The sequence below is a fragment of the Vicia villosa genome, linkage group LG4 (assembly GCF_029867415.1).
Source record: "Vicia villosa cultivar HV-30 ecotype Madison, WI linkage group LG4, Vvil1.0, whole genome shotgun sequence".
Classification (NCBI taxonomy): domain Eukaryota; kingdom Viridiplantae; phylum Streptophyta; class Magnoliopsida; order Fabales; family Fabaceae; genus Vicia; species Vicia villosa.
In genome coordinates this window covers 181,670,084-181,685,462 of record NC_081183.1, presented here as the reverse complement: position 1 = coordinate 181,685,462, position 15,379 = coordinate 181,670,084, and the positions used below count along the sequence as shown (strand labels likewise).

The window sequence follows — 15,379 nt, the reverse complement described above, 5'->3', positions numbered from 1 at the left end:
ATTTTAGGTACATTATTTTGCTGCTACATAGCTTAGTTTATTTACTCACCTCTTGTATATAAGGTGTAGGCAATGTAACAGTAAATCGGTTATGTAATAATGAAATCCTCTTTCAATATTTTTCTCTCTTCTTGGATTATCAACACTTTACTTGTTCAGGCCTCTATATGTATATAAAAAACTTTGTCAAACACTGTTGTATCCGTCAACGTAACAAATATCAAACTAAAAAAGGATTGTTCCAACCTTTACCAGTTCCAAACAAGTTTGGGAAGAACTCACCATGGATTTTATCAGGCATCTACCAATTCCTTTGGTCACACTGTCATTTGAGTCATTTATGATCGTCTAACCAAGTCTGTTCACTTCATTGCCCTACCAACAAACTGTCAGCTAAGGACCTTGTAACTCGCTTCTCAGTAGAAATTTGTCGCTTAAACGTGATCCCCAAAACTATTGTTTCAAATCGCGACCCCTTGTTTCTCAACATTTTCTAGAAAGAGTTTTTCAAAGTTCAATGAATAAAATTCAAATACAATACATCTTATCATCTAGAAACAGATGGACAGGTTGAAGTAGTTAACCGCCGTTTAGAAACATATTTTAGAAGTTTTGTTAGTGATCACCATCGCCAGTGGTATAAGTTTCTCAACCTTACTGAATTCTAGCATAACACTACTTTTCACTCGGCTACCAAAGTGACACTCTTTACTATATTGTATGGTCGAAAACCACCCTCCATGCTTAATTATCTGGTCGGCTCAACTATAGTGGACGTGTTGGACTCAACCTTGCAAAAACATCCAAAAAATTTAAAACAATTAGATGAGAACTTGAAACAAAGCATGGAGAAAATGAAGATACAAGCTAATATGAAAAGAGCATATGCTACCTTTCACGCCACAACTTGAGTTTTGAAAAATTCAAACTCCCTCGTGCAAATCTTACGCCTTAACTTTTTTAATTTCAACTTTTGAAGTTGAGACGTGTTTTTCACGTCACAACATTTTCTTTAAAAAAATTTTGATTCCCCATGTGTTATTACTTTTATTTTTTTATAATATAAACACTTTGTGACGTAATAATCACGTCGCAACTCCTACTTTTTTCCACGTGATTATCATGTCACTATATACCATGAGGTTGGAGACGATTTTTCTTGTAGTGTAGTTCATATACACACTATTCCTATGCATATTAAATTCATGATTTTAAGGTATAATTTTTTTTTACTTTTAAAATACCTGGGAATTGTTGTAAACCTTATTCTTTCTAGTATATTACTAGTAAGATACCCGTGCTTCCGCACGGGTAATATTGTTAAATTAAATACGTATAAATTTAAAATGAATGCTTTAATTATAAGTAAAAAATGATTATATAAATTCAATTATATTAGATAATTATATAAAAAAGAATAGGTAAGATGAAGATAAAAAAAATTTAACATTTAAAATTAAAAATTGTCTCTCAATTAATAGGAATTGTTGATTAAAATAAAAAAGATATTGTATTGATAATGACCCATGAAATAAAAAATTTATTTGATTCGATATAAAATATATTTAAATACAGATGTAAAATGAATAATAATCATATATATTTAATTGTATTAAATAATCATAAAAAAAAAGAATCGTGTTGATAGTGGCCCGTCATAAAAATAAGAATATTATCTCTCAAGTTAAAAAAATATTAAAATAAAATAAATATTGTGTTGATAGTGACCCGTCCGATAATAAAATTTTTAATTTTATTAAAATTAAAAAATAAATTATTTTTTAGGGATAATAACTAAATAGAAAAAAATTAAAATGAAAGGAAAAAGGTGTGGGATAAAATGTGAGATAAATTTGAAATTTTAATTAAGATAGAGAAAGTGTGCAATGATCGGTTAAAATAAATTAAATATTGTGTTGATAGTGACCCGTGAGATAAATAAATATTTAGTTTTTTTAAAATTAAAAAATAGATTATTAATATTTTTTGTGATAATAATCTTAACTTATTTTCTATAATTTATCAGTACAAAATATATATATTGAGTACACATTACTGCATACTATATATATCCATATACACTAACATCATCACACTCACATTTTCATATAAATGTCTGTATATATATTGCTAACATCATTTGAGATACACACTCTTTTTCATAATATTAAAATTAAAAACCATACGTAGCAAATATATATTAATCAACCGATAAAAAGTCTCGAACTCAAAGATATAATATTTTGATATTATAGGTTCTGAGCAGTAGTCCGTCTTATACGCCCTCAAAGACGGCTCTGCCTCACATCATGACAGTCTCAAATAATTCATAATCCTCTTATGGTTTACGCAGACTAAGCAACTTAACATCATCAATAACAGGTCCACAAAGAGAAGAAAGATCATCACTTCTCATACTATAAAAAGTACTTAAAAACATCACTCTTGTTCTTGTTCCAGCAGCAACAAACTTAAGAGCAGCGCGTTTGAAACCGCCTTTCCCTTTGGATTCATAAGGCACTTTGATAGTGTCTTTACCAGCAAACGCTTCAACAATCATTGAACCTTCGCATGCATTGCTTGCATCACCAACAGAGAATGAGAGAACATATGTTTTGCCTGGAATTGTTCTAGCCACTTGTGCTATTGCACTCTCTTTACCTGCTACTAGCTCTATTGCTCTTGTTCCTTCTGGAACTGAGAAATGATCCTTGTCTAGGTACTTTACTGCTTTTAAGGACTCTACCATCCATCCTGGGAGAGGTGAATGGTCATCTTCTATGTTTGGTGGGATAATTACTCCATAGGATGAGTTTGGAATTATGTATGGTCCTTCTTCAAATCCACCATTCTTTAATATGTTCTCTGTAATATGGAAAATATTTCATTCAATTCAAAGTTGAAAACAACTGTTCTATTCTAATGTCAGACACTGCTTTAATTTGAATTTATGCTCTGGTATTTTTACTAGTAGCTAGCTACAACACTAGTTTAATAGATGGAACTTGGAAGAGTATGGTTTATTGCATTTCATTAATATGATAGTAACATTCTACCTACCTATATATTCTGGCCTTGCATATGTATATATTAATTAATACAGACCCACCTATGTTGGTTTTTGTTGTCTGATATCTATATATGCATCAACATGCTATTTAACAAGTTGCCTTAATAGGTATTAATCCAGCTATGTTCTCTTATGTGCTATTAATGTTTCATCTTATGTGTTTTTTTATGTATCTAATAATCTCAACTGGGTCGTTTTAAATTTTTCGAGACCCTGTGTAAATTAGCAACGGTTTGCAAAATAAATTTGGACTATTATTTACTACAGTTTAACTACGATAAATATTTGATGAGACTCAAAGTTTAACAATGATAAATTGAGTGGTGGGTCGTTGCCCGCCTTCAAAGACGACCCTGACATCCCGGGATCTAAAGAGTGTTACATCAAATCAAACAACTGTTTAATATAAAATTGTGTCAATTTATTCATTATTCAAAACTATTACTAATATCGATGAGTCAGTGTCACTGTTGTATCTGGTGTCTGTCTCAGGACTTCGCACCAAAAGATAATGAATCTAAAAGATAAAGATGAAGAACTTACTATTAGTAGGTCTAGGAGGGTAAAGAGTTCTAAGAGCAACAGAATCAATAAGAGGACCACAAGCAGGATCTTCTTCCACACCAGGATTATGAATAACCATTTCCACAACATCAAACTCAGCTTTGAATCCATAAGCAATAGGATCCCAACCACTACTAGTATACAGAGTTTGTATAGGAATAACACCAAAATCAGGAGCAACAGATATATTAATCCTCTCTTCTTGTGCACAAGTACGTGCCACCATAAAAGTGATTGAATAATACATTCCCTTAATCACTTTAATCCTTTGTTTAATAGATGCTTCATTTCCTAATCTCACTGCATAAGCACCTTCTGGTACAACCAGTAACATGTCACCTTGTTTTTGTCCTGATTTTATGTATTCTACTAGTCCTGAAATTTCCCATTCTGGTATTGAGTTTTTGCCTCCTGTTACTATTGTTCCTTTCAGCTCTGATGGCTTTGGACCAAGCTCAAAATTTCCATTAGCCACAAGACCTGTTAATTAAGTTAGTTAGATCACATTAATGTTGGTTTAGTCATCCTTAATCTAGATATAAATATGTTTAATTAAAAAGAGAGAAAAAAAAACCAATATTGATAAAAACAACAATACTGTTGCAATCCAATTATTATCATTGGAAAAGAAGATTTTGTCCACAAACCGACATCAGTAGATAACATAGATAAACATATGATAAATAAAAACAACAACGTAATTTTAATTGAGAAAAAGAGATATGCACCGACAGTGTAAAATTTTTTTACACTGTCAACCAATCACAATCATGTATCCAATTAAAACACAATTTTAATTTTAAAAAACTAATATGACATGACAAGTGTAAGAATTTTGATTGATTGTATGTGTAAAATTTGTTTACACCGTAAGTGCACTAACTTTAAACTTATTTTAAGTTTAAAAATATCATTATTAATTTTTTTCGTTTAACTTATGAGAGAAAAATTTAAAAATAAATCGCTAAATTTGTCACGAGTTTGAGGTCACGTGGTGCGGTGGCCTGTAGCACCTATCTATTTGTACAGCATACAGCCCCATGTGATTTTTCAGACCAATCTGTGTCCTTTATTCATTGGGTCCCATAAACCTCTATTTTTATTTTTAAAATATGAACACTACACTACATTCATTCATTAACTGCAGTATAAAAAACCATTGAATATGAACACTACACTACATTCATTAACAAGATTTTTTCAACAACAGAAGCTATATTGAATAAAAATAGTGAAAAACAATAATATAGTAAATAAATATATTATGATAAAATGTATGTGTATGTATATAGAGAAATGTAACTAACCGTCGGTGAAGGAGAGGGAGACATGGAAAGTGGAACAGAAGAGAAGAGACAGAAACATGAACATGAAAACTTTGTTCATGATGTTGAGAAAGTTATCTTCAAGTTTGGAAAGAAGGAAGAAAGTGAAAGTAGCAATGCAGCAGAGTACCGGATGGGCGTGGCCTTATATGCATGCTTTCTTACCAAAACAGACTTGTAGTTTGACTCAAATAACAATTGTGCCACTCAATTATTATTTTCAAATTCTTTCTTTGACGGATTTGCCCCAATATTCTTCTTTTTGTATTTTATATTGCACATGGTTGGGATTTTTTCGAAAAATTAAGGTTCGGGTGAGTTAAAATATAAGGATACCAATTTTGTAAGGATAACATTTAACAAATATATGTATAAGATGGATATTATAAAATTTAGAAAATCATGAGTATTTTATTACCAATATTAGTGTAATATTTTTCTAAAATATTTATTTTAATTTATATGTAAAAACATGTTAACAGGTATCAATAAATATTAATTTATAATTTAATTAGTAAAAAAGTTGATTCATACGTGAGAAACATTCTTTAAACCTTAAATTTGTCTTGAATGCAATGAATCCCGAAAATTAAGGCCGCTACAAATTTGTATGCTTATGAAATATTGGTGCCAAACTATTATCGATTAAATAACATTTTAAAATTATTCTCTATAGAATTATTAAAAATTACTTTTAGTCCTTATAAAATAAATAAATTATTAGTCTCTATAAAATTATTTTTGGACTCAATTTTAGTCTTTCTACATAGACTAAAAGATAGTGCAAAAGTAATTTTATAAGGACTAAAAATCGACTTTTTTTTATACGAACTAAAAATCAAAATTAAGATATTTATAGAGACCAAAAATTTATTTAATCTTTTAAAATATAAAAAATTATATTTTTAAAGCAAACTAGTATTCTTTAGTTGTAAACATGTATTTTTTTTATATTATAAAATCCAAATATTCTTTAGTTAGAAACATGTTTTTTTTTTTATATTATAAAATTCAAAAACACATGAATGAGATGGTAAAAACTAAAAATTACTTTCCATTTATTTAAAAATTATGGATTCGTAGTCTTGGTTACGCAATCAAATATTTATATGATATTTTTATCTATTTAATAGGATAAATACTTTTAAATTATTTTTATTTTTTAATTATAAATATTTATCTTATATACTTTTTTTAAAAATTTATTAAAGACAAACATCTATATTTTAATATTATTTTGAATTTTTTTCATCTTTAAAATTGAACCAATATACAATTTTTATAATAATTTGTTGAATATAAACAAAACTAAAAATATATAATTAGATAATAAATAGAGAAACAAAAGGATAATAAATGAAGAAAGAGAGAGTATGATATTAAATTAACTTATAACAAAATAAATGTAAAATAAAAACTGTAAAATTGAAAAGAGAGAGAGAATTTAAATTTAAAATTTAAAATTGAAAGAAAAGTAAAAAAAAAATAAAAATAAAAAATTAAAAGTAAAAGAGATAAAAGAACTGAATAGTAAAAAAAATAATATAGAATACAATACATGTATGATATAACAAAAGAAAACTAAACATTTGATTATCTTTCCAAAGATAAGCAGTTTCATTTATTAGATGGTCACAAGATTCTTTTATTCGAAAAAATCTAAGACAGTATGTATTGTAAGTGAAGCACTTTCTATATGGACCCAATGGCTAAATGCGTTGTTTTTCAAAGGGCTATTCTGGAAGTTATAAAGGAAGTCAAATTTAAATTGGACGATAAGGGTGGAAGTTATAAAGGAAGTCAAATTTAAATTGGACGATAAGGGGACGACGACTAAGGTGGTCGTTGATATTCATTTCCCAACCATGAATATAATTATAATGATGTTCAGGACCGATGAAAGACTCAATTGATAAAAGTTTAATTCATCTCAAATCCATTATACTCAATCTAAAATCTAAAGTATAAAACAGTTTACATGCTAAGAGCAAGATACAATTTTTAATCCACACTTTTTATTATACTCGCAATGAATCTTAAATTGACTTGGATTTTACCGTAAAAGAGATCAGAGCCACCCTACAAGATTTTCAGTTCTCCAACTGTCTTTATTTATGGTTCCTTTGTTGAGCTAGAGCATTCATTTATGGTTTTCAAACGGAACATAGCGCCGTCTGTGGGAAACAAATTCTGATTCCAACAATTTCCACAAAAATCATGTTAGCTTCGCAAACACCATCGAACAAACTCAGAAGTTTCAGATTTGGATTCTTGCGGTTGAAATCAGATCTCCAATTTACTAATTCGTAATCTCCTTAAATTACCGAATCAAGAGTGAATCAACTTTTGATTTCTATGTTCGTAACCATCTTTACCATTCACAACTTCCTCAGATCTCAGAATTGGAAAGCATTCAGGAGCGAAGACGGAGATTGATTAACCACTGCTTCCGCCTTACTTCTTCTAAGTTCAAATCTTCATTTTCTTCCAAAACTCCACAAGATAGCAAAATGAATTATCTCAGACCTAGTTCTATGGTTACCCCAGAGTCCGAAGGCATTTTACATAAAGGTCAGACCAAAGCCTCGCAATCCACCGTCCAACCCAGGGCGACATCAGAAGGATACTGCAAGTTTATAGTTAATGGCGCCCATGTACCACAAGTTCCTAATTAACGTCGGGCGCTGATCCAATACCAAGGCGCATCTTGTGGGTGCTACAAGTTTTCCACTTGATGTCTGGGTACCCTCAGACCATAAAAAGTAGATATTCACCAAACATACCCGAAGAAAGATACCCCGGAATCCAATTACAAAGAGACTAGTCGATAGCAATCTCCGATCGCCGCTCAGAGTCCATATTCCAAAGGAAAGACTGAACAAGCCCATTAAAGAACAAAATAGTGCCTAACTATTATCCTGGTTCTCGGAGAAGCCGAGCCTCAGGTCGGATCTACCACAGGTTGAACCCCAAATCTATTTGAGGTAGATACCCACTCTTGAACATGAAAGAAGGAACCCCTAATCTAATTAAGTATTTCGTTTATTAAATATATGTGATCATTCTCTTCTTATCTCTTGATCTATATTCTTGAATGTATTATATATTTGTTTATATTTTCCTGTCTTTTTTATAATGTAAAAAAGGGAGAAGTATACTCTCGTGAAAAGTAGGGTACACTCTCTATATTTTTCAAGGGGGGGTTTAACCATCCAATCTTTCACCTTTATTTCTTTGTCTGTCCACCTCCCTGAAATATGTGTTATCGTTATAAAATATGGAGAATATTGATCTATGTGCTTGCAGGCATTATATATGCAGTAGTTAACACCTTGTGGTGAAGTCCTCATCTGAACTAAAGATTAAGTTGTTAAGCTTGGAAGATCAAGAAGTCAAATCTAATCTCTTAAGGACAATACCTGATATCAATCGCGTATGTTGGAATCCTTGATGATCTTGAATCAAGCAATCCCTCTAATTGTGGTGTGTATCAAGAAGCTATATTAAGCCTCATCAGATAGAAGAAGTCAAATTCTAGAAGAAACGATGAATCATTGATCTATCTAACAAGGGATGTTGAAGTTTCAAAGTTTGTGAAAGAGAAGAATTGTGAAATCTAGCTTGGTTAGTGTATGAGTAATCAGAGTCTTGTAAAAAATGTTAGAGTAATTCCTAAATTACAAAGTAAATGCATACACTCACTTAAAAGTATTTCAAACCTAAAAAATACTTAGAACTCTTAGTGGAACCATCAAGGTACTTATGGAGTTGATAAAGGATGTTCCTAAACATCCACGAGGCTTATATACACGACCTAATCGACTAAGTCCCTTAGCCTATCTGTTAGTGCAAGGTTTAAAGCTTCTTAATCGATTAGGACACTAGCCATTGTAGGATTTCCTTTTTGGAAATTAGGGTTGTCGATTTTATGAATCACATATTGGATTAGACCTAAGGCCTTTCCTTTTTGTGTCTGATTTCTCTCTTATAATAGAAGCCTCTCCTTACTTTATACTACATCAGAAAACATGTTTTGACAATATTTCTCACTCTCTACTCCTTTTCTTCTCATTTATCTCATTTCACTAAAATTTTCTTAGTGCTTTAGGAGTGAAAATTATTAGTGAGGATTTTCTTGGGAATTTTTTGTTTTGTTTGTGAGATTATCCGAGAAAATTTTCCATTTGATTTGTGTGTTTTTCCTGGTGTAAAAGCTCTCTGTTAGTTCTCTGTTTCTAGGGTTGGCTTAATTTTTGTAAAACAAATAAAAGAATTAGTATGTATAAATGTATAAGAACAACAGGTACAACGAATAGTCCCATTGAAATGATAGAACATGTTATGTTGGAGTAATTCAACATTTGGAATAATATGTCACATGGGATGTTACGACATCATGCCTGAGCTGAAGTGAAGAGTTCTAAATAAAACTATGTGATTTAATTACTACAGAAGAATACAGAATATTCAGGGATATTGTGAAAATCAAATAAAGGCGTGATATATTATTTGACAAGTCTGAAGAATCAATAAGAAGATTTGAGGAATCATTCAGAAGAATCGAATCAAAATATTTGAAGATTCTATAGTTTATAATTATAGAGATATTCCCAGGAACTAACAGATTGAAGACCTTGATTGTAGCAGAAGTTACTGCGATATTGTAACTGCAAATATGATGTGATTGAAGGCCCAAATCCAGTTGGGTATAGGTTATAAATATAAGACTTTGTAACCTAGAAAAACAAGACAACTACTGAGTAGAAAAGATGTAATCTTTAGGGTTTGCCAAGGTAAACCTGTCGGCCTGTGGGAAGGTTACCATTGTGATTCTCGAAGCTTGCAGGCAAGAGAAGTATTGTTCTTGGAGGAAGCTTAGAAGTAACTCCAGGTTCGTGGTCATTGTTAAGAGTCTTGGCTAAGGATTATCATGGAAGTGTGTCTTCCAAACTGTTTATCTGTGGGATCAGAATGAGTTGGATATTAGGTCGTTGCTACAACTCTTGGGACTGTACAACTGTACAACATAATTGCGATGATTGGAAGTGGGATGGGAATATTCCATATCTAGGGAGGACCTAGGTAGAAGGGTCATTGGATAGAGATTAAGTGATGGGTTGTAAACTTGGGACTTGTTTAGCTCTGAATTAATACTGCTGATAGTGGACTTTATTCCTAGCTTGGTATGCCCCCAGAGTAGGTGTGATTTCACCGAACTAGGTCAACAATTACTGGTGTCATTTATCTTTCAGTTTGACATAATTCTGTGTATATACCTTGTTGTGTTTCTTGACAGATCACATGTCTCGACATCTAGATCTGTTACACTAGAATTTCACTCTCATTTATTTTGTGAAATTGTAAGTGAAAATATTCGTTTGGTACGTGACGTGCGCCTGGGGTAAAAGTTCTCATTTGGTTTGAGATCAACCTGGTATATAATCTCGTGTTTGGGTTGGAGGATAGCTAGTGTAATACTCTAAGTTTGTTTGTAAGAAAGTTTGTGGGCATAATCTGTAAAAAGCTTACATCTATAGTGTAAACTCTTAAGAATAATTTCTTAGAGAGAAAAGTAGACCAAGGTGTTAGGCCTAACCTCTATAAATCTATGGCGCATCTTTCTTATCCCTTATCTCTTTTTATCTTTGTTATTTTCTTATTTCCGCTCGAAGTTGCATGTCTCTGATACATTTAGGGGGAGAACCCGAATATGGTTTTGTTGCTTGTCTATTAAGCTTTACCTTGAATTTAATTTCAAATTTAGGTTTCCTCTTTAATTGGGCATCTTTAAGGATCGAGTTTTTGATCCATATTTTAGCATTCATAATTCAAAGTGTTTCATTTTATGAATACATCTCTATCAATTGATCAAATTTTTTGTTCCAATTCCTGAGTCTAAGATATCTCTTAAACACAAAACTTTTAACATAATTTCTAAGGATTCCAATGTTTGAGCATCATTGATGAAGATGAACTTCATGTTCATTTGGTGTTTCATCTTCCTGGATTTGTATGTTCATTCTCTCTTGATCAATTTTAGAAAAATCTCTATGAATCATTTCAAGAGTGTCTCATAACATAACTTTTAAGGATTCCAATGTTTGAGCATCATTGATGAAGATGAACTTCATGTTCATTTGGTGTTTCATCTTCCTGGATTTGTATGTTCATTCTCTCTTGATCAATTTTAGAAAAATCTCTATGAATCATTTCAAGAGTGTCTCATAATTCCTTGACAGTAATGTGTTTGTTGAGTTTTAGGAAAAATCCAAGAAGAAAGAAATCATTGAGAAACTCAACAAAGTAATTCACATGTTAAAAGATGAAGGAATGAATTCAAGAATATTAGAAAAACCACCATCTTTATCATTCGAAGAAATAAATTCCTTTATTTTTATTTTTGTTACTTGCTTAATTCTGCCATGCCTTCATTTCTTCTTCACTTCGATTTCTTTCTATTTATTTATTTTGTGCTTACTTTTTGTTTAAGTTACATAATTATTTTTAACAAATATTTTTTTTATTTGACACCATTTTTCAAAGTAACACAATTCATTATTCATGTATTTGGAGTCATTTATCCACACAAAAAACTCTAAAAATAAAGAAAAGAAATTTTCAAAAGCGAAGATCTCAAACTTATACACCATATAATGGAAAGACATGAATGAAAGGTCTCATATTGTACAATAGTCCAAAATCTCTTCGAAACCACACACAATAGGGTTTAGGGGGCATACACACTTGATTTCCTTTGCAATGTTTGAAATATGGTATAGGAAAACAAAACATTTAAACCAACTCAAGAACACATTGTTGTTCTCAAAAGACGTTTGAGTTGACAAATACCTGTCATGAATAAGGCTAATGTATGCCACAAAACTACCCCCACTCAAAATATGAAAGTCCACCCTAGTTAATCAAAATCGCCACTAGAGAAACAAGCATAACTACTATAGACTTCATGCCTTGACTTTCACATATATCCTCTTAGAAATATCTAAAACTTAAAAACTCTTCGTCTCGTCCTTTATGAAAATCCTCTTTAGATAATTCAAAATTTAAACACACTTTATATTAATCTCCCAAATAATATTCTTCAAATTATCCAAGATTTATAAATTCTCTCTCTTAATCTCCACAAAAATCCTTTTTAAATTATCCACAACTTAAAAAACCATCAATTATATGTTTTCAAAATGAAAGTTTAGGATATGTTACTTTTGAACATCATTAAGCCGTTGTCTAAATGACTTGGGATTAAGTTTGATTTGATCTAATCAATTAGGTAAATGTCCCAATCAATTAGATAAACCAAATATTACTATTTAGCCATTTCCACAACTCCTAAGTCATCTCGCACAACCTCAAGACATATTTAAAAAAGGATAAAATATATTTAAAAAAGGTTTTAGTGTGTGTTATTATAACCATATACTTTTACGGAAATCTCTCTTTGCTTTTACATAAGATCATTCACTTACTAACCTAGGATATTAACTTCTTCTATAAGCCTTTTGCCAGATTTTATCCTTCGTGTTAACATTGCTTGAGATCTCTTTGAGACTTTAGATAATGAAATTTGTTTATTTTTCTTGAATAGTCAAGTTCATCAAACTATATTTCTTGGATTTGTATCTTTAACCGCTTAAGCACTATGCTTGACTTATCATCAGTTGTCTTTATGGTTGACCTTATAGATGCCTTTACAATTGACTTTTATTCATTTGATTTCTTTCTATTTATTTATTTATTTATTACTTTTGCAACTTATTTTTGCTTAAGTTACATAATTGTTTTAAACAATTGTTTTTACCAAAATTTTTAATTGGATATTATTTTTTAAAGTATAACAATTCACTCCCCTTGTGTGTTTGAAGTCACTTGTCAGACAAAAAGAACCCTAAAAATGAAGAAATGGAATTTTCAAAAGCAAAGATCTCCAACTTATATACTATATAATGGACATACACGAATGAAAGGTCTCATATGATTACAATAGTCCAAAATCTCTTTGAAACCGCACATAATAGGCCTAAGGATTCACACTCTTGATTTCATTTGCAACATTTGAAATGTGGTATAGGAAAACAAAACGTTTAATCCCTCTCAAGGACACGTCGTTGCTCTCAAAAGACATTTGAGTTGACAAGTACCTCTCAGATCCACGCATTCCACAAAACTACCCCCACTCAAAATTACAAAGTCCACTCTAGTTAATCAAAATCACTACGAGAGAAACAAACAGAACGACCACAAACTTCATGCCTCGGCTTCCACATAATCCTTTTAGAAATATCTAAAACTTAAATACTCTTCATCTTGGCCTCTATGAAAATCCTTTTCAGATTATTCAAAATTTAAAGACTCTTTATATCAACCTCACAAATAATCTTCTTCAAATTTTCTAAAACTTATAAACTCTTTGTTTTAATCTCCAGCAAAATTCTTTTTAATTTATCCACAACTTAAAAATGTTTTACCTTGACCTCCACCAAAATCTCTTCAAATATCCTCAAAATTTATGTAACTCGAACACCATATGAGTCTTCTCTAGACAATACTCACCCATTAAATAAGCTAACTCGGGTTGAACCTCGAATCATCTTTTCGCCATCAACGTCTAGTTCTCACTTTTTGCTCTTAGACTAATGACTTGGGGATATAACTATTTTGAATTGGGCTAAGTCTAATTATTAGGGCTGTTAATGATATAGTTTTCCAAGAGAACCAAATTGTACCGAACTAAACCATAATCAAAGCTTGTAAAAATTGAACTGAACCGCATTTTGATTTGTCTAGAACCAAACTGAAACAAATAATTTGGTTTAGTTTACCAATTTTTAATTGTGATCTATGCCAAATTGTTAGTAATCATTTGTAAGAGAACCAATAGAAACTATTGTATTTTAAAATCAATAAATTATATACTATTTGTTAATATAAACTCAGATTTCCATTTATATACTATTTGTTAACAATTTTAAAATACCAATGGGAACTGGGTTTATATTATTAATCAACCAATTATGTACAGAACTGTTATATTTTATAATCATATTTCTATTTATTTATATATCATTTCATTATTATAAAAAAGAATAGGATTAATGTCTGTTTCACTACACAAAAGAAACTGTTTTTCAAAGATAGATATAATAATGAGCTTTACATTTTAATGATATTTTTCAAAACCAATCAATTAATAAAGCTCATTATTATGACATTTCATTTACACAGTATTGTTGTTTGTTTGACTTAAGAAAAGAAAATCATGAGTAAAAAAAGTACACAATTTGTCAAAACAACATTATTGAAGTATTAATATTGACTATTGATTTTATTTTATCAACACATTATTAATTCTTGAAATATTGACGTGAAAAATGAATTTTACATAATTGATCGAGGTTCAGTTCATTTTAAACTACACCTATCATCCATGAAAAATTTATTATTACCGTTCAAAAACATGTTGAATTTTAAAAAAATAATTTTCATATTTAAAATAAATTTGAGTTCTAAAAAATTAATTTGAAGAAAATATGGGCCCGTTTGATTTGCCTTTTTTTAAAAGATTTTTATGGTGTTATATAATTTTGTGTAAAAAAGTTTTAATTTTTTTTTTTTTATAAAACCTTCCGATGAAAATTTGGTTTGAATAGTTATTCTTAAAATGTAATTTTAGATATTTTATCTATTTATAAAAAAAATTGAATATCAAAATTTCAAAAAATCACTTAATTTTGAAGCTATTTCAAATAGATTTTCATAAAACTAACTTTTTAAATAACACTTTTTAAAAAAATTGAGACTTCGACTAAATTTTCATCTTCAATAATGTATGTTTATATTATAGGATGTCAAAGTTAGTGTTTCATTTTAAAATAAACGAATATAAAAAAATTTATTATATTTTAAAAAACGGTTTTGAAAAATCTATTTTTAAAAATACAAAAAAAAAATCTATTTTTTAAAAATTGAAACAAACAGACCCATTGTTAAATTAAAGTTTCAACATAACCAACCATGGAATACCATACTATAAGTTAATTACGATTCGGTTCAATAAATTTTGATTTGATTAACCATGGTTCAGTTTAGTTATCAAACTGTTTGATAACATGTGGTTCGGTTCATAAATCAAAGATAACAGTTTAATTATTTATAAGTTCAATTATTTATAAATAGTTCGATTCAATTCTATGATTCTGGTCAATTCTATGAATTTTTTGAAGACGTCTACTAACTATCATCCAAAGTCCAAACCACCCACATACCAATCATAAATGGTTAATCAAATTTGGAGTGGAGATATCGAACTCAAGAACAACGAAATTTTCGAGGACTACGAATAGTCATAATTTCCCTCATAAATATATTCTCCCCAAAACAATTGTATAAAGCCTCTCATTAGAGT

The 15,379-nt window shown here is 30.1% G+C and overlaps 1 protein-coding gene across 1 annotated transcript; it reads right to left on the bottom strand.

Moving 5' to 3' along the window:
* Positions 1 to 2,101: 2,101 nt before the first annotated feature.
* On the bottom strand, positions 2,102 to 5,096 carry LOC131596259 (protein DUF642 L-GALACTONO-1,4-LACTONE-RESPONSIVE GENE 2). The gene is made up of 3 exons (XM_058868865.1): positions 4,942 to 5,096; positions 3,614 to 4,114; positions 2,102 to 2,865 (listed from the first exon to the last, which is right to left on the bottom strand). Exons 1-3 carry the CDS (start codon positions 5,018 to 5,020, stop codon positions 2,339 to 2,341), a joined length of 1,107 nt encoding a protein of 368 aa, XP_058724848.1. The 5' UTR covers positions 5,021 to 5,096; the 3' UTR covers positions 2,102 to 2,338.
* Positions 5,097 to 15,379: the final 10,283 nt, after the last annotated feature.